We start from the raw sequence: 26,049 nt of genomic DNA, 5'->3' as shown, positions 1-26,049 counted from the left end.
GAGTTATATAGTGTACATGGAAATGGGCTTATGCAGCAGATGAAGAGTAGAAATATCATTCGATACGATGTATTTCTTATCACAAAATGCCCTTTCGTCTTCATATCATATCATTTCATTTCATTTCATTATTATTATTATTGTTTTCTTTTCCTTACGATGAGAAAAATAACGTTTGAACTTATGAAGAGCCATTGTATAAAAATTTTCTATTAAAATTACACAGGGTATTATTATTTTTTTTTTTTCAATTTTTTTTTTTTCAACTTTTAGTATCATCATTCATATTTACATTCACGTTAAAATGCAATGATCAATAATTACGTTCAATCTCTCTCATTCAGTTATTATTTTCAATTTCTTTTCCAATTATATTGTGCTTCTGATGATGGCTTGACTCTGGTTTACATTATTTTATATATATGTACATGTATATGTATGTAATTATGTACAAAGAATGACATCACACTCGCACTCGCAACACATCAATCACTGAGTTTACTGAACAAAGCAGGCGATTATCATTATTATTACATGCTCAGTTGAATATTTACAAGTGAACTTATTCTCATCCCTTCGCCTAAATGATAATGATGATGGTTGTAATTCTGTTCTGTTGTTGTTTGTTTGTTTGTTTGTTTGTTTTTATTTTTTCAATTTTTTGTTAATCTCCACTTCATAACTCTCGAAATCACTTTTTATCTAAATCAATGTTCATAGCACTGTTTTTGTCTTTTTCTTTACACTGCTAGGCATTAGTCGACTATTATCTTCAGACTTAAGTAACTTTTCACATATAATCGTGAGTTCAAAGCATATATACATATGTATAGTATCATATATATATATAAGTGTGTATATATATATATATATATATATGTATATATATACCCTTCCTCTGCACCGAAAAAATCACTTTTTCCACTCTTAGAAGATGCTTTGAGCATTTTCGTGTATTTCTTTATGTTTTTTTCTCTCAATTTTGTTCATATCTTAAACATTTTCCAAACTACTTGGATATGTTTCCTTCTTCCATAATGCTATTCTCTTCCAATCGTGCGACGTACAAGCTTGGATCAATCACCTTTGGAATTGGCTTTATCTCGGTTCCAAGCTCTTGTTCTATGCGGTGCAAGGCAAAGCGATCTTCGTAAGTTATGAGGTTGATCGCAATACCTAAGTGTCCAAATCTACCTGAACGTCCAATACGATGCAAATACGTTTCCGCCATCTTCGGAAAGTCAAAGTTTATTACAACATTCACAGCTTGCACGTCAATTCCACGCGTGAACAGATCACTACAAACCTATAAGAATTATGCATTTTTAGATTTTTCACTATCGTTAGTTTAGCTTGACGAGCAGTTATTATACTACTTTTTATACTTGATGTAGCGGTGCAAAAGTACGTCACATTTACTTAATCGTCAGGACAACAGAAAATCACATACCTAAACGATCGTCAATCTTAGTACTTGAAGTTACTATTAGTTTTAAACTTAAGAATTCATTTGCTAGGTAAAAAAAAGTGCTTGAAATAAAAGTAAGATAAACCAAAGGCTTAGAAAGTCTTAAGCTAATTGTTTTCAACCCTGAAGTTTAGTTAACTTGAAAACGGCCCTATGATATGAGAAAAAATTTTAAAAATCTAAATATAAACGTCAAGATATCATGATATTAATCACTTGAGAGAGTTAAAAATAATTATGCCATCATTATTCCGAGGAAATCCATATTCTGACTAACAATAGCTTGTTCTATTCGTGACTGAATTTCCTATAGATCGTCCGAGTTAGAAGCCACATTAATGCATTTATTAATAAATCATAATGTGTCATCCATCATCAATTGTAATGGTTTAACAATTAAATTTTTTCAATTTGTTAATTTTTTCGCTAGAAAATATTTCTGACGATTTATGAAGAAAATAAATCATTGTTCATCTAATCAGGTGAACTACACATAGATTTTTTGGTATGAAAAAACAGTATAATGCTGCGATTTCTCTGTTTTGTTGTAATTAACAAGGCGTTTATAATTGCAATTCAATTTGTCAAAATTTTTTAGAGACCAACGAAACCTGTCGAATTGTAATTAACTTGAAGAGATTTGGTTGCACTTATGGTTCGAAATATATCTGAGCTGAGTGTAAGTTCAACACATCCTTAAATAATCTCTTAATGAAAATACTTTTCGTAAGAGCAAAAAAAAATGTACTTTTAACTGAAACGCAGTAAAAACTGATAAAAATTGTCCATATAATTGTGAAAATAATTAATAATCACATTTACGGGTTGAAAGGTTTGTACACGTTTAGTACATAATGCGCAAATACTTTCAACATGACACTATTTTGGCATAAACAATAAATAAATCATAAAAATGCAGATCTTGCAAGCATTTCAAAAATTATACAGAGTAATAAAAATAGCTTTTCCATATTGAAAGAAATAGAATTTGATTTCAATTACAGTAGTGAATCCGTTGTAAATGGAAAAAATGATCCTCCTTAATATTTAGACTATATTTTATCTACGTTGTGTGTTTGGGTTACTCACCAGGTTCCGGCAGAGTCCAGCGCGGAAATCATGAAAGACTCGATTTCGGTGTGCCTGGGCCATTTTCGCATGTATGTAATAACAGCAGTAGCCGAGATCTGTTATTTTCTTAGCGAGTAATTCAACGCGTTGTGTTGAATTGCAGAATATTATGCTCTGTGTAATTTGTAACTTGAAAATAAAAACGATATAATTAGTTCACTAGGATTGGTCGAAAGTCTGATGTTTTTAACACAACCAGTCAATACACGAAACGGTTATCGAAAATGAATAAAGTTTTCGGATGGTAACTCGAAAAATACGTAAAACCTCACGGGTGAATATCTTGTAAATTCCAGAACAAAATGATAACAAAATACATATTTCATGGAAATGATTTGATAACTCTTTGAAATTTTCCAAAGGAAAATAATCATTGGTTAAATTTTCCCTTAAAAAAAAAAAGAGTATACACACGTCGTTGAACGGTTTTTTTTTTTTGTGGATTTCCAGTGTTGAATGGTTTTACATTGGCTTTAAATATTAAAAAACAAAACTAATCTCTAATTGTTTCAGATTTTTATTTCGAGCCCCGAGTCTCTCGCTGGCCCATTTTTTTACTTAATTCTTGAGAATTAGAATGAAATTTTCCACACATCTTTTTCTTATACAATCGAAAATAACGACGATTCGAAATTCAACAAAGGTCAAAACAAGTATAAAATACAAGTAAAAAACATCAGTAATAGTGTTGCGTAACCTTCGGCTCATGTTAGTATGAAGCGACTAAATAATAGACAAATAGAAATAATCTATAAATAATTTGCCTGACTAATCATGCTGAGAAACTTTCTCCTGAATTTTTTTGGTACAGAGAAGTTTGATGAGCAGAGAATTTTTTATGTTGGTTGGAATAGAACAGAGAAATTCAAGAAAATCAGAATTTTGGGGTGTCTCAAAAATATGAACGAATTTCGTTTGCTTACATACGATATTAGAGTGCCCGGATATTAAACGTCGGATTAAATTTCGTAGCAGTTTTCAGAAAACAGATACTTGGATCACGAAAAATCCACAAGGCTGAAATTGATAATGCTATTGTACCGATGCAGTTCAGTAAATAATCGCTGTCTCGCACCTTTAGGACTGTGTGAAATTCAGTAAACCATACTTAAGCAAATCGTGCTCATACTTTGAAAATTTTACCCTTTGAAAATCATTATAACGTTGCAAAAAAATAATTTCTTCATTAATGTTGCGTTACATTACGTCAACTTCATAAAAATTCAGTCATCTAATTTACAGCTATTTCGGATTGAGGATATTACCAACAGCCATAGTTGGAAAGTGCGGAAAAGAGACAATTACATAAAAAATGGAGGAATACGAATTTCAAATATAACTTTCTGCCACATAAGTTTTGATATTTAGGAGTTTTACCTTAGAAAATAGCGTATTAAGGCAGTGAACTTTTTGACGTTCCTGTACAAAAGCATAATATTGTGTCACTCCTTTCAATGTCAACTCTTCCATCAGATTAATTTCATATGGATCCCTTAGATGCTTTTCCATGAATTGCTTTACTGTCAGGGGAAATGTAGCAGAGTATAATAGAATCTGACGTTCTTGTGGTAATCTATGAACAAAAACATAAAGAATTTTGTAGATTTTTCGTTTCTACTCAAATCCAGAAAAACCAAAATGCGATTGAACTGAATTTGCAACAGTTTATACCTGGATATAACATGATCCAGCATCCCTTTAAAGTCTTGAGATAGAAGCTTGTCAGCTTCATCCAATACGAGGATTCTACAGTGATCCATATTTGCAACATTTTTATCCATAAGATCGAGGATACGTCCCGGTGTCGCAATGATTACTTGCACTGAAAAAATACATTTCGATAAGTGCATATGAATTAGGAAGCTTAGGAAGGAAATTCATCTAGAGTTAACAAAGGAAATCCAATATATCGAGTTTGAATAATGTACAAAACATAACTGCTTATGAAAAAATTCTGTCTCAACTTCTAATCGAAAAAATGAACAAGCCTTGATCCTCAATAAATTTCCAAACTATTATGAACTATTCAACAAACTCTAACCCTTTTGGTAAATCCTCATAATGTCGTCGCGCAGATTAGTTCCTCCAGTGGTAACCATGACCTTGACGTCCATGTGTTTTGCAAGTTCAATGCATATCTGTGATGTCTGCAGTGCCAATTCTCTAGTAGGAACTATCACTAATGCTTGAATAACATCTTTACGTGGATCCACCTGCAAGATGTAATAATTTAGAAAGAGAATTTTCAACAACTTTTCATCTGTTTCTTTGTTTAGTTTTTCCTACCTGTTCTAATACAGGGATTGAATATGCACCAGTCTTGCCTGTGCCATTTTTAGCTCGTGCAAGTACATCTTTGCCAGAAAGAGCTATGGGGATACTTGCTTCTTGTATTGGGGACGGCTTTTCCCACCCCTTCTCAAAAATTCCCATCAACAATTCACGCTTTAAGCAGAATTCTTCGAATTCGTTGCCACGTGTGTCCGTAACATCCTATGATATACAATAAAAGTCTTATAACTTTGGTTTGCATTACAAGTTGTGCCTGGTCACATTAGTTTAGGATTAAATTTTTCCTTAGAACCAATCTAAGTGTCTGTACAAAAGGTACGTTCTTGAAATTTAGTTGTGTTTAACTTACACTTGTTTTGATGCGTTTGTCTTTGGGCGGAATTTTCAGTTTTGCTTTCCAACCTATATCGTCCATCTTCTCTAGATCACCTTTCGGACCCAAGCCGGAATTCAGCATGTGATTAGAATTAATATGAGTTTCGGTCATCATATCGCAGGCTTTAGAGTGTCTCAAATTTCCTGAAAAAATGTAATCATAAAATGCTTTGTTTGCATAAACTGGACCCTAAGCTTTAGAACTTCACATCTTTGTTTTCTTACTATTTTCATCGCTGTTACTTAAATTTAGGAGTTATCCTGTAATACGGACTGTTAACTTTATAATGAAATTCAACGATATGAAAGTCGGAAATTAATGACAATAGATAGGACAATAAACCTTGCGAACCATGAAATAACCGTATATTCTACTAATTTTATCAAAACATTGCTGCTATCTGCAGAAGGCGTTATCATAAGGACGAGCAGTTACCGATGGCTTGAAAGTAATAATATTCACAATCAATGAGAAAAATATAGAGTACAAGTAATTGATTATAAAACCAAGTGTAAACTTCAATTCTATAAATATCTGTAAACTAGCTGAAACTATTCGATACGAGGTTAAAATAAATTTTAGTCTTATTACCAAAACAAATAGATAATTACACAAGAAACTAAAACAAAAAAAATAAAGCAGCTCATAATAAAAATAAAGAAAGACAAAGATAAAAGGAAGGGAATGTGCAGGAGATAAGAAAAGAAAGACATTTCCAAACATGTGAGATTCTTGTATTACAAAAGAACGTGATCATAAATGTCTGAATGTATAGCAAAAAAAAACAAAAAAAAAAAAAAAGAAACGCCGAGGTGTGTATAACGCTAAGCTCTACTTCGAGGTAGGAAAAAAAATTTCCAAACTGAACAAGAAATACACAAGCTGTGAATACGTGTTCAATTCAAGGTATACATACGTTCTTACTGAAAAAATGTGTTTATATTGTCAAGCTCCGTTGAGTACAAAGATCGATGAGTCGGTTTGAAATGTAACTGGAATTTTACATGCTTGAAAATGTAAAATACAATTGAATGATTTTCATAATTTTAATATAAATTTTGAATTTGTTTTTTAGATTGTAAATAACAAGTACATGATTGTTTTAATATACTCTGCTTACTTCATTCGATTGCCGTTATTTTACTACGTTTGAAAATAAACCGAGTGTGCTTTTTTCGGTAAAAAAAAAAAGGAAAAAAAATCAAAAAATCATATGGCTACGGGCCAGCTATCTGAGCAAACAAAAACCGATGAGTATACCGATGTGTATGGTGTATCAACAAAACTGGCACATACATCCTCCATTGTGAATTTACTGGGACACCGCAGTGCCAAACGGGTGCATAAACGAGGCTTTATGCCATGCTAACCGAAGGTTTCTTTTCTTTCGCTCTTTTCACTCAGAATTCTTCAAATATTTAATCCAACCAAGCGAGATGAGAGGTGTACAAGTATTATCGTGATGAAATATTCGCGTAGATGCATATCAGAAGGGTGAGAAAAATTTCCCCAAGTACAAACAATACGGAATAGAATATCGCGGGCGAAAATCTTGTACCAAGCTGGATCCATTGTACCGTAACTGGTGCAGAGTTCTTTGAACTTTGATTTATAAAGCGAAATAAATAATAGACGAGGTCGATCAAGTAGTATCACGAACTTAAGTCAGAAATGTTGCTCAAACTCTGTAGTACGGTGCATAAAATGAGATGAGAGAAGGTGCATCTTACCTTCAAACTGATGGATATCGATGCTGAAACACAGCACTCGATTCGGAAACAACACGCCAAAATGGCCGTTCCAATGTCAACTTTTTATAATCTCGGCTGTGCGGCCTGGCTCCCTTCCGTGGCACAATAACCTTCTACTTTCGGATATATATTACACGGGATTGTATCACGACGCTACTGGTATATTGTTTTTACAATAACTTTAACAATGAACGCACTGCGTCAATTGCGGGCCAATAATTATTATCTTTGAATGTAACACGATGTGTGCCGTGAAAAGAATAAAAACACTTTCGGAACACAAGCGGTTGCCTTGTGGCGCTCGGTGCGTGGCGTTCCACGAAACCAGTAACAACAGAGTGACTGACTACCCCGCGACACCACATAACGTCTCTCAATGGCCGCGCTCACGCTAATTTCGTAAGGGCTACACAAGAAACAGCCAATCCTCGTCTTTCTACGCGGCGATTCGCGACTACCACGAGCCTGGGGAACACGTTTTATGGGTATGTATGAACTTATTTCGTTCGATGCAAAAACTGCAGCTTAAGAACGTGATTATAATCGTTCTGCGTTAGTTACCAATTCAACAAAAATTCAAGAAGAAGTAAACAAATATCTCAACACTAGAATGTTACACTGGAGTACGTTTGTTTGTAGTTAGGCGGTAAAAACAATAAGTGTACCATTCTAGGGTTAAAGGATGAATCGGCCGGTGGACCGTCTGAATCAAAACGTAAGAATAGAGGGAGAACCGTTTACAAATCCGACAGTGAACACGACAAATTCGAGCAGCACAAGCTTTAAGATATCAACTGGTAAGCATTTACACTTGTGTGTCTTTGATTCGATTCTATAATTTCTTTGAGATCATTTTTTTTACCGTAGAGATCTTCAAAGATTACAGATTTATTATAGATTTATGTTAGCACGGTACAATTAACAGTACATAGATTACAGTGAGTGAATGTCTGTTAACAATTACGTATCCACATTATAACTTTGCTGTAGTATAAGAATTCATGAATATTTTTCAGACAGTTTGTAGGGATCGGGACCACGAGTATGAGCTCAATGTGACACTAGAATCGGATTAAAACATCAGAATTCAAGCATTTTAAACGTTGTAATTATAAAATCATTTCTCAAACCGTTACTTTAGCTTGCAAAGTAAAGTATTCTTAACATATGAAAGGTGTAAATAAGTGTATCATGTGCTCATTTAAAAGTTTCAAGATCCGAGAAACATCGATTGATCTATTGTATCGAGTCAAATGAATCAAATTTCTCCGAAGCAGGCGAAGTAGATCAGTATTCACTAGGCGGTAAAAGTAGTTTAGTCTCCGCTGCTCTGTCTCACTTCTAGGGGATTTTTATCGTTGGCAAGTACCAACCTATTTTCAAACAAGCCCGGAAAAGTGTATCTTGTACTCCTTGTGATGCAACTATCACGCGCTTATGCACGCTTATAGGTAATTCGGAATTCACATCATCGTACTAAAAACATACGTATCGTGGCTCTTATTATAAAGGTTGCCATTTTGTAGACTAATTGTCTCAAACTCTGAGTTTACTAAGCCTGACGGGATTGACAGTAACAAATGCACACGTCAATCAATGTCTCATCGTTACACTCCCGGGTACAGATTGTCTTTTGTTTCTTTTTCGCAATCCTCTGAATGTGGTCTTGGATCAATTTATCTATGGCTTTGAAGAAGAATATTTTGAAACACGCCACTAGTGGATCACTTGTTCATATACGTTTTCAGGTTTACTATTCAATATAAAATAGTGTGCGTAACATAATTGCGATTTTTCAATAAGTTTCTTGATATTGTAAACGAATAATAAACAAACATAAGCAACATGCCACACTGCCTGATTAAATCGATGACAAGATATCAGAAAACAAGTAATTTTCATGACGGTATGTATCATTCAATATTATTTTCATCTTTCATTTTGAAAAATTGTACACACGGTTGCAAATTTTGGTCGCCGATCATGTTCTACTTGAGGATTGTAATCGAAACGTTTCTCTAACGTAAATCGTGACGCACAAGATCAACGTAACAAAAATCTTTTGAACAGCTTAGGAATTCCGCTAACCATTTTTAGAGAGTAGGTGCGACATTTTCCAGGTTAAGTGGAGATCAATTTCTAGGGAAGAAATTATGCGATATGTGCAAATAAGTTTCCAACTCAACCCTACAACCCTTTTTTGGGGCGGATTGCGTTTTCTTGATTATAGGTTATATCACCACAGTTTTTTCAGCAACAATGTCACTGTGCAATCGACCGTTCGCTATATGTTCTATATTATATTGTGCAAAAAACAATTCAAACGACGCTTAGCATCACCGATTGGTTTGTCTTTTCATTGCGTTTTCAATAATACTTATTTTCTACAATTTTTCGTAGAGAATGAACTTTCCGTATCATGGTTGCCGACGGTATCTGATACCAGACGAAAAAATCAGAGCAAAGAAGTGTCTACAAAGTCTGTAAGCAATATGTGGACTTGTCCGAAACTTTCAATCGTAACTCGATACAGCTTTAAAAAAGACAACAGCATGTTGTGGAACACATCAATTCCGGAAGAACTAGGCCTGCAGTTAACAGATTCCTGCCAATCAGCCGACGTATTTTCAACGTCAGCAGCCGTTGCAGGCGCACCGACGATAACGAATTACGCGTGTGACTTAAACGCAAGAAAGAATCTATTCGACGCCGACAAAGAGCTGATCGAAAGATGCGAAAATGTAAAAATCAACGACGCACGAATGAACGTTGAGGGCGGGAAATGCGGTAAAAATGATAACCAACCGTCGGACGAAAAGTCCGTCGACGCCGAGTCGGCAGATTTATCTCCCACAATGCGATTGCCGGCTAGTAACACTTTGATCAAAGCGATAAAATTTTATGAAGAAGAGAGGGCGCCGTACTCGGAAGTCGGAAACACGGAAACTTGGAAACGCATCAAAGCCTTACACTACTGCCCGTATTGCCGAAAGAGCTTTGATCGACCTTGGGTACTGAAAGGTCATCTTCGACTTCACACCGGTGAAAGGCCGTTCGAGTGTCCGGTTTGCCAAAAGTCATTTGCCGATCGGTGCGTAACAAATTCAAAATTCAATCACATCGGTAAATCGTATAAATTTACAATTATTGAGCTTTAAAGTATTGCTTCAACACAATATTCACTCCGTGAAAAGTGAACTGCGAAAAGTGTTTCTTTCGATTTATGTAGAACAGATTTTACAATATCCAGTGCTGAATTTCTCTGCGCAGATCGAACTTGAGGGCTCATCAACGGACCCGAAATCACCATCAATGGCAATGGCGGTGTGGAGTATGCTTCAAGGCATTCTCGCAAAGGCGATATTTAGAACGTCATTGCCCAGAAGCGTGTCGGAAGTATCGAATTTCCCAGAGAAGAGAAAATAGTCTGACTTGATCGTTTTAGTAATAGCTAACGTTATATCAAATTGAATGTTATTACACGAGTAAGCTATAAACTTGTTATAAATATTCCATACGTTCATCCTTTATTACAGACCTATAAATAAAAGACAAAAGAAGCAAAGAATAAAGAAAAAAAATAAATAAACAAAAAAGTAAAAATAACATGAACAATATCTTAACAAAATACGTATTATTATTTCTTTTCATCTCATACAAGATCGATAGGCGTTGAAGATACACACTGTTGCTATTATAGTTTCATTGCATTTATTCTACATACGTAAAACAGCCGCAAATAAATTCGAGTTATTATTAAAGCTCGGCCCTCTGTGGACCCTATTTTGAATTTATCATTTTTGATTTGAAAACTTTAATTTTCGATATGAAATCAGCAATTTGAAAATCCCGAATGTATACTGATTTTTATTCAGATTGGATAATTTCCAATGTATAGTCAGCGCCATGTTGGCTTCGCCATTTTGAGTTTGCAAATTCGAATTTCTGATTCGAAACTGTCAATCTTCAAAGTCTTCATCTACCCATTTTCAAGAAAATCGCATTAATTGTAAGATTTGAGTAACGTAATTTTGGAGTTTTGAGTTTATATTTGGAAACTGCGGAAAGAAAAATTTTCGAGAGCTGATTTTTATTGCATTCAGACAAAAATCTGAATAGTTATTGCAACTTTTCCGCGAATTTGGCATTCCAGCCACTGTGCGCACCCTTTCGATGCCTAACCCAACCCCCAAAAAGTGCAACGTGTTCTTTTTATAAATTTGCTATTTCTGCTTCCCATTTTCTAGGTTCTCCACCGCCTTTTTCGAACCGGTGAGCCGGAGCCAGTCAATATTTCCTGATTTGTTTGTCCACTTTTTCTCTCCCTCACTTCACCGTCATGTACTAAGTACCTTTGAGGGGTAAGTAAACGTCCGTCAAATTTAAACTATGTTTATATTTATACGGTAATGCGGAATACGTTGCCAGAAATAAACTAAATTCACACCTTCAGCATTCGAAAAACACTTATAATAGCGTTGATTTTATGCCACCGTCAGCGTATAATTAATGAGTAGATTAAAGTATCGTAGCTGGTAGAAACCAAGTGCAAATTTATGACTAAACTATATGATACTCAGTACTGCAGTTACCCCAATTTCAAATCGATCCATACATGTCTGAACAGATAGTGCAAGTTTAGTTGCACGTTTAAATTTTTTTTCTAAACCAGAATTCAATTCAGTTTATTTCAGATAATCCTTGAACGGTATTTCACTCGGTTTTACGGGGGGATTTACCATACAGAAATAGGAGTAGGTATCGATAAATCCTTTTTCATCTGCTCTTTTGTGGAATCAAACAGTTTATTTTTAATCATTTTATATGTTATGTCACAGATACGCGGAACATTGTTTTTCATCTTGCAATTTTTCACTTCATCAGTCAGATTACACTGAAGACCATATTGCCTTAATTGCTACACGAACAGCAATCTTGACTCGTTTTCCCTGATTTGTTTAGTTCGATTAATGATTGGTTTGATTCAAATAAGAAGTACATCTTATTACTAAATTTACTAAGATCAATGCAACGGTTGTTTAATCAATTTTTATTTTTCAACAACAAGTAAATAATCACTTAGGAGTATTATAATAATTTAAAGCGTTTTAAATCCCCAAGAAGAACGATTTTAAAAGATGGAATAAAACGCTTTACAAATCTTGATCTAAAACTTGTGTAATAATTTAGACAGCGTTACAGCACATTTATGAAATTTCAACAAAATTTTCCGTCAGTAAGATGTTTACGTTCATCTCAACTTCCTCTTTTCTCGTAAAATGCATGATAAATGAATTCGATAAAAAAATTATTTTAGTATTTTTGTAATTTTTGATCAGCTGCCATGTGGCTGAGTTAAATCATGCAGCTTCAACTTTCTTTCAAATATAGAAAAAAGAAAACGTGTAGGTAATTATATTTTCCTTAAACTAATAAAATCAGGAATACAAAAAACCATCAGACTTCCCTATCATATTATAATGATGTCAGAGTTATTTTTAAGGACACAAATATATCTTTATTTCAAATATTAATTTCAATGTTAATTCAAATGGTAAAAAGTGCATCAATTGTACTCATACATTGAGTAGAGAATTTATTTTACCGTACAAATCGTAAAAGTCGAGCGTATCATGCAGTTTTATTGACTTTATTGTCTCTGATTTATCTGAAGCGTATTGACCGTCTAGAACATAATAAGTCACATAATAAGGTTAATTATAGGTTGTTTGCATTATGTTAGTTTATTTTATCTTAATTTGTGGTGCATGTGTAAAAAATGTCAGTACTCGATTATTAAACTATTTATTTATTATTTTTTTACTCAATGCATTCAAAACAATAGTTGGACCAAATTCAACCAAATATTTCTTGCTACAAAAACATACAATGTTGCCTGGAGCACAAGCCTTGGTTGGATTAATTGAATCATCAAATAGTTAAATCAATTTGAATATTCCGTCGACCAAGATTTTTTGATCAACTAAACAATACACTCAAGTGGATTGAATATTTATTCAACTTGAATTTGTCAATTGCTTATTATTTAGTTCAAGTAAATACGATTTTTTAATATTTACTTAATATTCATTTCACCACCAGTGACTGTAGCGTTTGGTTAAATCAAAATCCTTTTATTGATTCATGTGAACAAACGGAAGTCGTTAAGAGATTCGAAAATACGTGAGCATGCGATCATTTTTTTTCGACAACTGTGCTGCCGCAGGCAGGTAGGTAAATAATTTTATTTTCATATATGAGTGAAGAACTGTTTAGCCGTTTAGCAGCAAAGAACAATAAAAACAAAGTTACATTACAACAAAATTTTACATATTATTATTTTCTCTCGTCTTTACAATATCGTCGAGCATTGAACAGCCACCATCGCTACATTCGTTCCATCGCGTATATAGGTGTGCTCGAATTTGAGTTGACATGTACTGTTTCCATCCTCATACTTATCCTATTCGAAACGTTGCGCACAAAGAGATGATGACAAAGGTGTTTACTTACGTGATTTGGTTGTGTAGAAATATAATCTGACACGTGTTTGGTAAGTACCAAGTATCGAATCGTTCGATGCGACCTTTAATGTTTTCATAAGTTTGATTATCCCTCCCTTTTCCCCGCTTCGTCGCTCCCTTCTTCCAGTCGTCGAGTTATGAATTGGACAGTAACGTGCACGCCGCTAGCCAGTCAATATTTCAACAGTTCTTTATTTGTTTGTCCAGTTTTTCTTCTCCTCCTCGCTTCATCGTCGTCAACTGAGTACTCACAGGCGGTAAGTAGACGCTCATTAAGTTCAAACAATTTTTCTATTCGTGAAGACACGTATCATCTGAAACAAAACTTTTGCTTTTGAAAAACTTCATGCTATCGGCGCAGTAAGTAATGAGCAGGTCCAACCCAAGTTCGTTACTTCATGCTCAAAACTGGTTACTCCAAGCTCCAAATTGCATGAAGCATTACATGCATCGTCCAATAGAAAGTTCAAGTTCAAGTTCATCTGCACGGTCGATAAAACTTACTTTTTATGATCGTTTGTCTGCCTTGAACCGTTTCGCTCGAGGTTAAACGAGGATCTTCTTTGTGAGAAAACGTTTTCTTTTAGGAAAGATGCTCAGGTTTGAATAATAAGTCGAAGAATAACCGTTCAAATATTTTTATACGTTATATGCTCGTGACTATGGAGAAGATTTTCTCACGATTTCCCGCCATTGTTAGCAAGAACTATTAAGCAGATTATGCGCTAATTTTTGCTCGATAATTCCGAATCTGAATCCGGAGTCACGCTGCTTGAGACTACGGCGCATGTAACGTTTTGAGTGTTGGTTGAATGTCTGACTCTTTAACTGATTAATCGTTTAACAGGAAATATTTCCTGTCTCAACGTAAAGCGTTTATACACTTGCTCGCTCGCGATAATCGCAACTTGAGTCACTATTTCAGTGTCAATTATCCTCCACTCCTGATCGTTGTACTGGAAAGACAGGTCAAGCTTGTTCGTTCTGCCAATTCCCTTCCTCGTTTATCTTCACCTCTTTATCACAGTGAAAAGTTTTATTTATTAATCATGTTGTACTATCTACAGATGCGATACATCGTTCTTGCTCTTGTGATTTTTCACTTCACCAATGGCAGCCGGATTAGCGGTAAGTTCGTTTTTATATCTTCTACTGCTACCTTAAAGTAAGGAAGTTACAAATTGTAAGGACAAATTCACGTCAAGAATTTTATACTTTTGTTTCATATCTATCTTCTTGTTCTCCAAAACAATGCAAAAGGCCAAATGTATAAATTTTTATTATTTTTAGCAACACATGATACATATATATACAATTTTGTACGAAATAATACGAAATTTTCCAATTTTTGTAAAAACTCTAGGTTTAGTGATAAATTAATTAAAGGAGAAATATAACAAGAGACTCATAAATAGCATAATTTTGCTTATTGTCTACACACATTAATTAATTATAGTATAAATATCATATAATTTTCTGCATGAATTGTGCATGTTTATATACATACTTAATACGCGTGGAATAATATCGTTCAGCCATCGTCCTCTGTTTACGGATAACGGCAGAAGATGATATTGTTTCTACATTTCAAACTTCATTCGTTGGTATATCATGCTGTTTTGATTTTAATACAAGCATATATTTTTCTAAAATCAGCATGTTTATAATAGAGAAACGGAATACAACAATTCGTAGGATGTTCGGATAAAAATTCGCTTTATTAACCAGCTACAAGATTAAAAAATCGTATGTATAAATACCTCGACCAGAAAAAAAGACTGATCTTTGCACCTGCACTTGAATCATTGCCGCGCAATAGTTGTTCAAAAGTTCAAAAGTTCGATTGACCAAGCTTTTCACGCACTTGTTTTGCTCAAACACGCGTGCAAATGTAGAAATCATATTTTATCTTCTGATATTTGCTACTCACTCTTGAAAAAGCAATTTTCTTGGGTATAATCGGTGAATATGAAAAAAAAAAAATTCATACACAAAGAAGAAAAATAACTTCATTCGCGGAAAATACAGTTTTAGTGAAATAAATCATTTTCAGAAACAAAATGCGAGGCACCCGATTGGCTGAGATGCGACAATGGTGGATGCCTTAGCCATTTTTTCGTATGCGACGGTGAAGATGACTGTGGAGATTTCACGGATGAAAAAAACTGCACTGGATTCGTGGTGCGTATCACACAAGTTACACTTGAATAAAAAAAAATTTAGTCAACGTTAAATTTTTACGATCCTCTTATTGTACAATTTAAATACGTAATCACTCAAAGCGGTTATTTTTTAACTTTAGATTAATTAATGCATTTTACAATTGTGTTTCTGCAGTTTAAGTCAGATGTCAAATGCGGCCCGGAAGAATTTCGCTGCTTGGATAATATGTGCATTCCGAAAGAATTCGTGTGCAATGGGCATCAAGACTGCCTGGATTCGAGCGATGAGATACTTGGCTGCACTAAAGATGTGAGGGAATTAGATATGACGTTGCTTTTTTGTAGGGATACTCGATCAACAAAAGCAAAATCTTTCACTTTTCGGGATAACAGTACCAACTTGCATCATTACATTCGCTAATTAATTTAATACCATCACATGCTTTCAGCTACCATGCGATGGATTCAAGTGCAAAAATGGTTTCTGCATAATGAAGGAATGGAAATGCGATGGTATCAATGATTGTTCTGATAACAGCGACGAAACGGAATGTGGTGAGTAACGTCATCTGCTTTATAATACGTTATCATACGGCTGAAGAACAAAGCATTTCCATGGACCGGTACAAGAATCAGCAAGATGTTAAGTGCTCAAAAATGGGCTGCGCAATCATTCAGTTCTTTTTCTCACACCAATTAACAGTCCACGATCTGACACCCGAAGAGTGTACAACAGAGAAGGGCTACTTTTTGTGTGGTAACAACGCCTGCATTCGTTTGAATAACGTTTGCGACGGTAAGCAGCATTGTCCCGATGGCACCGACGAAGATGTCAATGGATGCAAAAATGGTATAAAGAAAAGAAATTTATATTCTAAACAGATACGGAAATTTTCAAACATTCATAATTATACTTTTGAATGATCAGTCGTCTGTGATTTTTACGTTCAACATACGACGTGAAGAACTTCATGTTATTATGATAATCCTTAAGTGTCTTGTAGTTTTGGTTCGTGTATCTTTTCCGTCTTCAAAGACTGAAAAAGGGAAATAAAATTGTTCATTGATTTCACGATCAGCCGACCAACAATGCGCTAATGGAACTTGCAACCAAGTGTGCCATCAGACGCCAAAGGGTGCCGTTTGCTCTTGTAAGCCCGGATACGAACTGCTCAGGGGTAAAATTTGCATGGGTGAGCATGATCCTGATAGTTTTTCATTACTCATGCGAACTCCTGCTCTTACGAATGAAAATCACTTCCAGATATCGATGAATGCAGCATCCATGGATCTTGCGATCAAAGATGCCAGAATCTCGAGGGCTCCTACAACTGCAGCTGCGAATCAGGATATTCATTGCAGAACGACAACCGAAGCTGCAAAGCAACCGGTGAAATTTTGTTCCAGAGAACGATCACTGAACCTCTTTCCAAATTCCTGATTTTGCCACTGATACAAATTTACTGACTACTTCTAATTGCCCAACAGGAGGAGAAGCTCTCATGGTTTATTCCTCGAAGACCGACATCCGTGGACTCTATCTCACCTCGAGGGTGATGTTCTACGTTGCCCGAAAGCTGCAGCACGTCGTCGGCGTGTCACTAGACACGGATTATATTTACTGGTCTGACGTTCAGCTCGGGGACGAAGCAATTATTCGAAGCAAAGAGGACGGATCGCAAAAAGAAGTCATTATAACTGCAGGTGAACACGTGAACTTAGTTATGAACGTCAAAGGGACTTTGAAGAGGCACACTGAAGATAAGAAATGATGAACCAGTGAAATGCCAAAAGTTTATAGTTCTTCGATTTGATCATTAATTTCTGAGCTGATTGGTTGTTCAGTAAAGTAAAAAACGCTCCATGTTACAGGTCTGGGTGCTCCGGAAGATATAGCGATCGATTGGGTGACTAGCAACCTGTACTTTACGGACGGTCAAATGAAACATATCGCAGTCTGTACCAACGACGGATCCACGTGTACAGTTATCGTTGGTGAATACGCGGAGAAACCAAGAGGAATTGGTCTGCTACCTTCGCAAGGGTGAGACTTTAAGATAGAGCTTTTGATCTCGTTAGATTTGAAACAAAAATCTGCAACTTCTTGGAAAACTTTTTGCTCTGCTTTTTTATTTTCGGAAATTGGATTGCAAAGATTTTAAATACCGCGCGCTTTCATGGATGCGCACCGTGGGGTCGACTCAGAGTGGACTTGTGCCCTGAATTGCTAATAATTAGGGGTCTCATGATGCACATAGAAGGAATAGATATAAAATAAGTTTATTCAAATTCACAGACTAATGTTTTGGAGCGACTGGGGCACAAAAGCGCAGATCTCGAAAGCACAGATGGATGGAAAAAACGTTATGCCATTTATAACGAACAATATTGCTTGGCCAAATGGCTTGACAATCGATTATCTAAATCACAGATTGTATTGGGTTGACGCCAAATTAGGCACCATCGAATCCGTAAAACTAGACGGAAGTGATCGCAGAGTAAGTAGAAGATTTTCCCTCGTTGAGCTTTTTTCATTTTTGCACGTAGTGATTGAAACGATAAGAAATCCTTTGCTTAATCCACAGATCGTCCTGCACGCGGTGGCAAAGCATCCCTACTCGGTAGCGATTTTCGAGAACAAATTGTACTGGAGCGACTGGAAAACTAACAGCATTCAATCTTGCAACAAATTCACGGGAAAGGAACACACTATTGTTGCAAAAGAAAAGAAACCGATCTACGGAATACACATTTATCACTCAACTCTGAGGCCCGATGTACGTATTATACCGCGTTATTTCCGCGATGCGCCCCATAAGGTACTCCTAATTATAGGCATATCAGGGTACATATCCACTCTGAGCAGCTCCAAGTTTCACCGGAGGATTGGACTTGTACCCCGATTTGCCTATAATTAGGAGTTTCTGTAGAACGCATTGCACAAATAACTCTGCATAATCACGACGAGACTAGTGACTCAAATTTACGAAAAACCCGAAACTACGTAAACTGTTATTTTTCAGATTCAAAATCCCTGCTTTCACGGGTTCTGTTCACACATATGCTTATTGGCGCCGAATTCTACTTATTCTTGTGCATGCCCGGCTGACAAGGAATTAGGAATCGATAAACATAGCTGCAGAGGTTTGGCAACGATATGGTTTTTCAATGCTGAATATTCATTTAGATTCATCTTTCAATTTTGAAGAGTAATAATTAAATTCTTCAAGTTTTCAGCATAACAATTTTTCACAGAAATATTCTAAATTCGCATCATCAAGTCTGTAAAAAATACTTTCTAGTGTTTCATATACTCTATTCATGAATTTTCAGTCACTGAAAAAGAGAAGAAGATAATGGTTGGAGCTGGACAATTTTTCATAGAAGTCCATCATCAAGTATTGGGAAGACCGAAACTTCAGGCGGATATCTTACGCCAAGACATCAATGCCCTGACTTATGATCCAGAAACTGGTAAGTTGAATTGAAGATACAATGAAAGTCTCATTGCAGAGCATCAATGATCCATATTTCTATGTTTCAGTGAGAATCTTTTCTCATATTATTGTTGGCCGTTCGCCTTTCCTTATCCTCAATTCTCTTCTCCGTTATTCACATTTGCATACTCTTACCGTCGTTCAATTGGGCCTCAAATTGCACAGGTACGATTCTGGCGAGCGATAAACTGAAGAACGTAATATTTCGATACGATACGAAGACCGGTCAAATTTCAAATCTCGTTACCACTAAGATAGGCGCAGTTGGTGGTATGGACTTCGATTATTTCGGAAGGAACCTCTACTGGTGTGATACTCTCTTCAGGAACATCGAAGTCTACAACACTCACACTGGCGACAGGATGGTTCTAAACCCAGAACGACTGGAGGCCGTTCCCTTGGATCTAGCTGTCATTCCTGAACGCGGGTAAATCAATACTACTAGAGACTTTCTGCTTTAGACAGTATCATTTGATCATGTATTGTTTTAAAACCATTCACGTTGCAGCCTGATGTACGTCGTTTTGAAGTCGGGCAACGACATTCACATCGACAAAATGCAGATGAACGGCCGTGGCAGCACGACGCACGTAATCGAAACTGGATTAATCGGACCGTCCGTTTCGATTGTGTACGATGCACACCTAGAGCGAATTTTTTGGGCTGATCAGAGCACAGGGATAATAGAAAGTACATCCTACGAAGGTAATTTATCCACAGTGGAAGAATTTTTCCCATGAGATATAATATTTCTACGATTCATTACATTTTTACATTGCATATGATTGCACTGATTTGCTACTTAAGGTACGGACAGACATCGGTTCAGGTCGGAACTGATCTCTCCAGTGAGTATAGCTATCCTGGGCAATGATATATTCTGGACCTCTTACGGATCAAAGCGATTGTACTGGGCAGACAAAATGAACAGCATTCAAGGAGAGAAAAAGATCAGTCTCGGTAAGATTGCGCTATTAATATTCTGATTAGGTATAATACATATGAAGAAAAAAAATGAACACTTTTTCTTAACGCAGGTGTTCCTGACAATTTGGAAAAAATGTACTTGGTTGCGATGATCGGCAATCATGGATCAACTCAGCACCCATGTCTCAAGGAAAATGGCGGATGCACACACTTTTGTCTTGTTGCTTCCAACTCACAGCGCGTACGTAAAATATGGAAATTACCTGCGATAAGAGGAACCTATCAGTTTTTTTTTTCTGTGCTCATAGAGTCTAGACGAAGTTAATTATTCCGGTATTTAAATCCAGTACTCATTGAGTAATCAGAATTCTCTGCATACTCATCCCAAGATTTCTTCGTGAAACGTAATCAAAAGTTTTGTAGATATCTAGAGGTGTATAATCATGCGATTTTTTTTATGTTACAGACTTGTGGCTGCCCGTCTGAAATGACGTTAAAGAGTGATAATATTACTTGTAGTATTTCTCGCAATCACTGCAAAGTCTACGAAATGAAATGTACGTCTGATGGAAGCTGCATTGACAAGATAAAAAGGTAATTCTTGATTGATTGTGATGAGTATTTTTGAGTTGAAAAACACGAGTTTCAACACATCGGTCGACGTTTGCGGAGTAAAAAATCCCAGATCATTTGCAGTGATTAGTGAAGAGTATGACTCTCGGTATTCCAAATGATTTCAGGTGCAACGGAGTGAGAGATTGTCCAGGAGGTGAAGATGAAGTCGAATGTCTCAAGCCTGCAACTTGCGGTCCCGATCATTTTGCATGCACAAATGGAAATTGCATTCACAACAGTAAACTTTGCGACTCAAATTACGATTGCTTGGATCGTTCTGATGAGGAATTCTGCGACGCAAAGACATGCGAAGAAGGTGGGATGATCTAAATATTGAATACTATTTACGAAAAGTCAAAATCGTAGCCATTAACGATTTAATTGCCAATTCTAAATCTCCATACAAAAATTTCGCAGACGAATTCCAGTGTCAACGCGGTTTCTGCATCTCGAGGTACTCTATTTGCGACGGGAAAAACGATTGCAGTGACGGATCTGACGAAGAGAATTGCGGATCTCACACTTGTGATCCCCAAACCGCGTTTACTTGCAAGAGTGGTGGATGCATTCCGAAGTCTTGGGAATGTGATGGACAGGTAGACGATTTTATTGCCAATTCACATATCATATATCGCGCTTCATTAATTGCTTCAACTTCCCACGTGTTTCAATTTCGTCACAGGTCGACTGTGAAGACGGTTCCGACGAGTACGGCCAGTGCAAAACGGCTACTTGCAGTCCAAGCATGTTCACCTGCCATAATGCTCGATGCATCGACACTATGCTTGTCTGTAACCTGGTCGACGATTGCGGTGACGGATCCGATGAACGGACATGCCCCGTGGATGGAAAAACGTCGGAGGCCGCTTGCACAGCAGAAGAATACCAATGTCATGGAACGAATAAGTGCATTCCATTGGACGCTAAGTGAGCATGATCTCGAATTGGCAAGCGTTAACCCTTTCAGTCGCAGAAGCCACTATAGTTTATCCTTGTTTGCCTTTTTGTTTTTGTCATTTTTTTTTTTTAAATATTACATGCAAAAAAGAAAGAAAGAGTTAAACATTGTAGACAAAGAAAACCACTTTTCAAACTGTTCATGATGCAATCGAGTAAGCAACTGAACCTGGAATTGACTTTTCGCAGGTGCGACAAGGTGGATGACTGCCCAATGAAAGACGACGAACTTCTCTGCACCGATTGTCAATACGACGAGTTTACCTGCGCAAAGGGCAAGTGCATTCCTCGTGCTTGGGTTTGCGATCGCGTAGATGACTGCGGCGACAAGTCTGACGAGCAATACTGCGACGTCACTGTAGCACCCATCACGGAACCAACTCACTGCGAAGAATACAAGTGTCTGACTGGGGCGTGCATCCCTTATTCCAACGTTTGCAACGGGGTCGCCGATTGCTACGACCAGAGCGACGAGAGTGGAAAATGTGGTTAGTTTATAGGGATCTAGGACGATTTTTTCCAACAATCTTGTTTCTTTCAATTTGAAGAGATAAAAAATTTTCACGACAACTTCTTGTTTTCATATTTACTCAGAGACTGCATGCACTTCCGGTAATCGCTGTGATGGAATTTGCAACAAGACACCTGCTGGACCGATTTGTAGCTGTGCTAAAGGATACAAGCTGAAGAGCGATGGTTTCTCTTGCGAAGATATCGACGAGTGTAAACTCGGCATGTGCTCGCAGGCTTGCCGCAATGAAATTGGCTCTTTTGCCTGCTCCTGTTTCTCTGGATTCTTGCTACGTTCCGATGGTCGGACTTGCAAAGTAGCCGGTAATTGAATGCAAACCCGTTTTACTTTTCACTTTAATAATTGTAGAAGTTGACGGAAGAAGCAAGGAGCAATGAACGATTAAGGAAATTGAATTTCTCACAGGATCTCCGATGGAACTGATAATAGCGACAAAAGACGACATCAGGAAAGTTTCGCATTCCCTTAACTCGGTCAAGGTGATTTATAGCGAGCCTGGAATTGGCATTGGGAGAAACGGCATCGACTTGAACATTGCCAAGAAGACGGTATATTGGAGCACCGGTAGGATGTGGACACTATATCGTATTGATAACTTGAGAACTTGTAAAGTTTCGTAAGAAACCGTTTAAAAGCTTCATTAAAAATGATTCCAGAAATAACTGGAACGATTTTTCAATTGTCCCTGGAAACGATGGAGATCAAAAACGTGACCAAGATTGGAAAACCGCGAACACTTTCCGTCGATTGGGCCACTGATAACGTGTATTTTTACGACAGTGAGAAACCCCATGCGATTAAGGTACTCACATGCAATAATACACACTTTGTGATTTCTTCTTCGGTCAATTTACTTCTTTTTTCTTTCGATTCATCGAAATTTCAGGTCTGTCATTTGGGAGAGCGAAAATGTGCGCATGTTGTCTCTGTGAAATCTGCGACTGCGGTAAACACCATAGTTACAGATCCGAAACACGGGTAAGTTGGTAAATAGACGTAAACGTTTTTGCTGTTACTATGTCTTTTCTTTTTAATTCCTTTTCAATATCGTTCGATCAACGGTAATCAGTTAACAAATCTTCAACTTCTTCACATATTTAGTTCTCTTGGTGAGGTGATAATCCTTCAATTTTTCATGCCCACAGCTTCATCTTTTGGGGCCAAACGGATTCGTGGTCCTTCAACAATCCAGTCAGCGAAATATATCGGTCGCAAATGACTGGCGAAGATCCGACTTCCGTAGTTTCGAAGAACGTGGGAATCGTTAGCGGACTCACCGTGGACCATTCAAGGGCTCGTTTGTACTGGGCTGATCAACACTTTCAACTGATAGAAAGCTCGGACCTGAATGGAAATGACCGACGCGTCATGTTTTCTACTAACGTGAGAAATCGGGCAAATAGAACTGTCTGGTCTATCAATGTTTCAAATTTCAAAAGATTTGTATCATGTACTCGTTATTCTGTCAGGTTCACCGTCCTGTCGGCTTAAACTTATTCGAGGATTCACTTTTCTGGCTGACCCCAGGCACCGGTCAAATGACGAGCTGTTCTCTGTTTGCCGGAAACGAAACTTGCAAGAAAATTCCGATCAGCTTCTCTCACACCGAGGAACAGTTCACAATGCTGCAAGAATCGCGTCAACCATCAGGTACAGTGTAAAGTTATGATGGAAATTTTGAATCTTTGCTAAATGATTGTTTAATTCACAGTGAAGAACAATTGCCAGGGACACAAATGCAGCTATCTCTGTGTCACGAACAATGAAGATATCGGATGTTTGTGTCCAGATGGAAGTGTCGTGTTGCCGAACAAAAAGTGCAACAGTACAATCAAAATACCTTCGCCTGAATTCGGATCCAGCAACTCAAAAGGTGATGGTGGTTACGTCACTGGAGTCATGGCAACGATCTTTGTATGCCTGGCTTTACTAGGCATCTACTATTACTACCAAAGAAAGAAGTACGAAGCCGATAAATGCGACTTAAGGTGAGTTGAATTTGTCTCTACAATGCATTTTGCTTCTTAGATTAAAACCGGCATCTAATGCCTGTGTAATCTACAGCGTACACTTTCAAAATCCTGGATTTGGATGCGCGCCAGCATCCTCACTTCCTCCAACTGCAATCACTGTCGCGCCAGGGGAACATGAATACGTCAACCCAGTCGTCGACATCCGTTCTAAAGTGAGTAGTAGCAATTACGCCTGTTCAATCGGGGACATTATCAGACACTTTCGAGCATTAAAAGCACGGCACATGATGCTTGAGGGAGACAATCCTTATAGAACGCAAAATCTTAGTCGATTTTCATGATTTTTTTTCGAGGGTAATCAATGTATGCATATTCTTAGGGTCATAGGTGCTCTTTATTACATAATTCTAGTTTTTGCGACAATTTTAGCTGCTAGAAAAAAAATCACTCCAGCACCTCGTAGGATTATCTGAAACAGTCTGCACGAAGTAATTATAATTATCTGAAGGAAATAATTGTAATTGTCTGATGGGAAGGTGTTGAAAACAAAAAAGTTGATTATTTCGGAAAGAGTTCAAGCTTTGACCAAGCTAAAAACATGTTTATTCAATTGGATGTAAGTATCGTAAAAATGCGTGCCAAATGTCAGCTTGATCGGTAAAATAGTTTTTGAGTAATCGTATAGACCGGTTTTAAACTCATTAAAGATAAACAGATCGATCAGAAGATTTGAGATAATCGCGTTTAAAGTTTCGATATGAAAAAAAAAACACATGATTCTGTGACTTACCGATTAGTCAGCTATTCCAGCAGCGTAGAATAGTTCTTCAGCTTCCTCGAAATACTTATTTTGCATTTGTAACAGCTATTGTTGAATAGACTACTCACCTCTTCATAATATGGTGCTTATAAATGCGCGCAGGGTTCCAAACGAAGCGGAGATGAGTCATGCTCAAGGCTCTCGGGACGTCATTTTTGAGAATTGACCAATGGTAAAATAATATTCCAAGCCTAAAATTATTATGCGGAAAGTAAAGTGCGAACGACTATTATATTCATATGAAATTTCCAGAATCCCTCCGATTTGGAAAACGATTTCTTTATAAACGAGCTGCCCTATGTCGGGCAGAATTACAAGTTGGATTCAATACGCGACTAAAATACTAACGTGGTCATTACGGGCTAATAATACCAAGACGAAAAGAACTGTGCTTGAATTTCAAATCTGCTATTAAATTTTAACACTCTATTTAAAAATAATGCCATCTAGTTTCTAGTTGACTCTCGGTACTAATTAAATGCGATATTCACGGAACACGAAGTTAACCAGATGTTAAAAATTCTCTTTCAGTATCTAAATGGAGAAATAAATGGAAAAAATACGTTATCGTTGAATGAAAAAGAAGATTACACTAGCGGAAGTGAAGACGGAAATTATCTGCCGGATGTACGTTTAATACGATAATTTTTAATTCGAAAGTAATGAAATGAGAATGTTAATTTTTGCAGTTTAATTGCAAGTTCTATGTGCGTTTGTGTCGTACGTATTACAGTATTTTATTATATATCTGCTGTGATGAGCAGTTTGTTGTTTATTATATTATATTACTTGTTAAATATTGTGCTCAAATTGTATTTTGATAAAATTTTTATGATTCCTGTTATACAATGAATAATAATCTTCTACAGAAAAAAAAATATTTCAAGCATCGAACCTTTCCTTGTATAGAATGTTCACCTTACATGAATTGAAGAAAAATCGAGCTCCTGAGTGTTTCATATGCAAATAAGAAAAATTAAGTTAATAGTAATGAATTATTTCGTAGAAGAACGGTGACTTCTTT

The 26,049-nt window shown here is 36.6% G+C and overlaps 3 protein-coding genes across 4 annotated transcripts; 2 read left to right on the top strand and 1 right to left on the bottom strand.

The window, feature by feature from the left end:
* Nucleotides 1-655: 655 nt before the first annotated feature.
* LOC124416813 (ATP-dependent RNA helicase me31b) lies at nucleotides 656-7,377 on the bottom strand. The gene is made up of 8 exons (XM_046898164.1): nucleotides 6,998-7,377; nucleotides 5,241-5,410; nucleotides 4,886-5,092; nucleotides 4,641-4,812; nucleotides 4,271-4,421; nucleotides 3,977-4,172; nucleotides 2,558-2,728; nucleotides 656-1,306 (listed from the first exon to the last, which is right to left on the bottom strand). The coding sequence occupies exons 2-8, from the start codon at nucleotides 5,379-5,381 to the stop codon at nucleotides 1,010-1,012; spliced, it is 1,335 nt and encodes a 444-aa protein (XP_046754120.1). The 5' UTR covers nucleotides 5,382-5,410; nucleotides 6,998-7,377; the 3' UTR covers nucleotides 656-1,009.
* Nucleotides 7,378-7,427: 50 nt separating this feature from the next.
* LOC124416812 (zinc finger protein 341-like) lies at nucleotides 7,428-10,597 on the top strand. 2 transcript variants are annotated; one of them, XM_046898162.1, is made up of 4 exons: nucleotides 7,428-7,503; nucleotides 7,692-7,815; nucleotides 9,419-10,109; nucleotides 10,289-10,597. In XM_046898162.1, exons 2-4 carry the CDS (start codon nucleotides 7,701-7,703, stop codon nucleotides 10,452-10,454), a joined length of 972 nt encoding a protein of 323 aa, XP_046754118.1. In that variant the 5' UTR covers nucleotides 7,428-7,503; nucleotides 7,692-7,700; the 3' UTR covers nucleotides 10,455-10,597. The 2 variants fall into 2 exon arrangements, with proteins under 2 accessions (XP_046754118.1, XP_046754119.1); XM_046898163.1 differs by lacking the exons at nucleotides 7,428-7,503; nucleotides 7,692-7,815 and adding an exon at nucleotides 8,562-8,924.
* Nucleotides 10,598-13,684: 3,087 nt separating this feature from the next.
* LOC124404307 (vitellogenin receptor) lies at nucleotides 13,685-25,881 on the top strand. The gene is made up of 32 exons (XM_046878339.1): nucleotides 13,685-13,799; nucleotides 14,610-14,670; nucleotides 15,596-15,723; nucleotides 15,880-16,014; nucleotides 16,154-16,259; nucleotides 16,408-16,554; nucleotides 16,784-16,897; nucleotides 16,969-17,094; nucleotides 17,193-17,408; nucleotides 17,577-17,748; nucleotides 18,001-18,202; nucleotides 18,290-18,481; nucleotides 18,728-18,848; nucleotides 19,038-19,178; nucleotides 19,367-19,628; nucleotides 19,710-19,906; nucleotides 20,009-20,161; nucleotides 20,239-20,369; nucleotides 20,595-20,722; nucleotides 20,869-21,059; nucleotides 21,161-21,339; nucleotides 21,426-21,670; nucleotides 21,890-22,188; nucleotides 22,295-22,534; nucleotides 22,638-22,796; nucleotides 22,889-23,034; nucleotides 23,119-23,210; nucleotides 23,378-23,615; nucleotides 23,702-23,882; nucleotides 23,944-24,220; nucleotides 24,297-24,417; nucleotides 25,557-25,881. The coding sequence occupies exons 2-32, from the start codon at nucleotides 14,610-14,612 to the stop codon at nucleotides 25,668-25,670; spliced, it is 5,214 nt and encodes a 1,737-aa protein (XP_046734295.1). The 5' UTR covers nucleotides 13,685-13,799; the 3' UTR covers nucleotides 25,671-25,881.
* Nucleotides 25,882-26,049: the final 168 nt, after the last annotated feature.

Source organism: Diprion similis, chromosome 3 (assembly GCF_021155765.1).
Source record: "Diprion similis isolate iyDipSimi1 chromosome 3, iyDipSimi1.1, whole genome shotgun sequence".
NCBI classification, from domain to species: Eukaryota; Metazoa; Arthropoda; class Insecta; order Hymenoptera; family Diprionidae; genus Diprion; species Diprion similis.
Note: the sequence above shows the minus strand (reverse complement) of the source record. Positions and strands in the feature narration are given on the sequence as shown.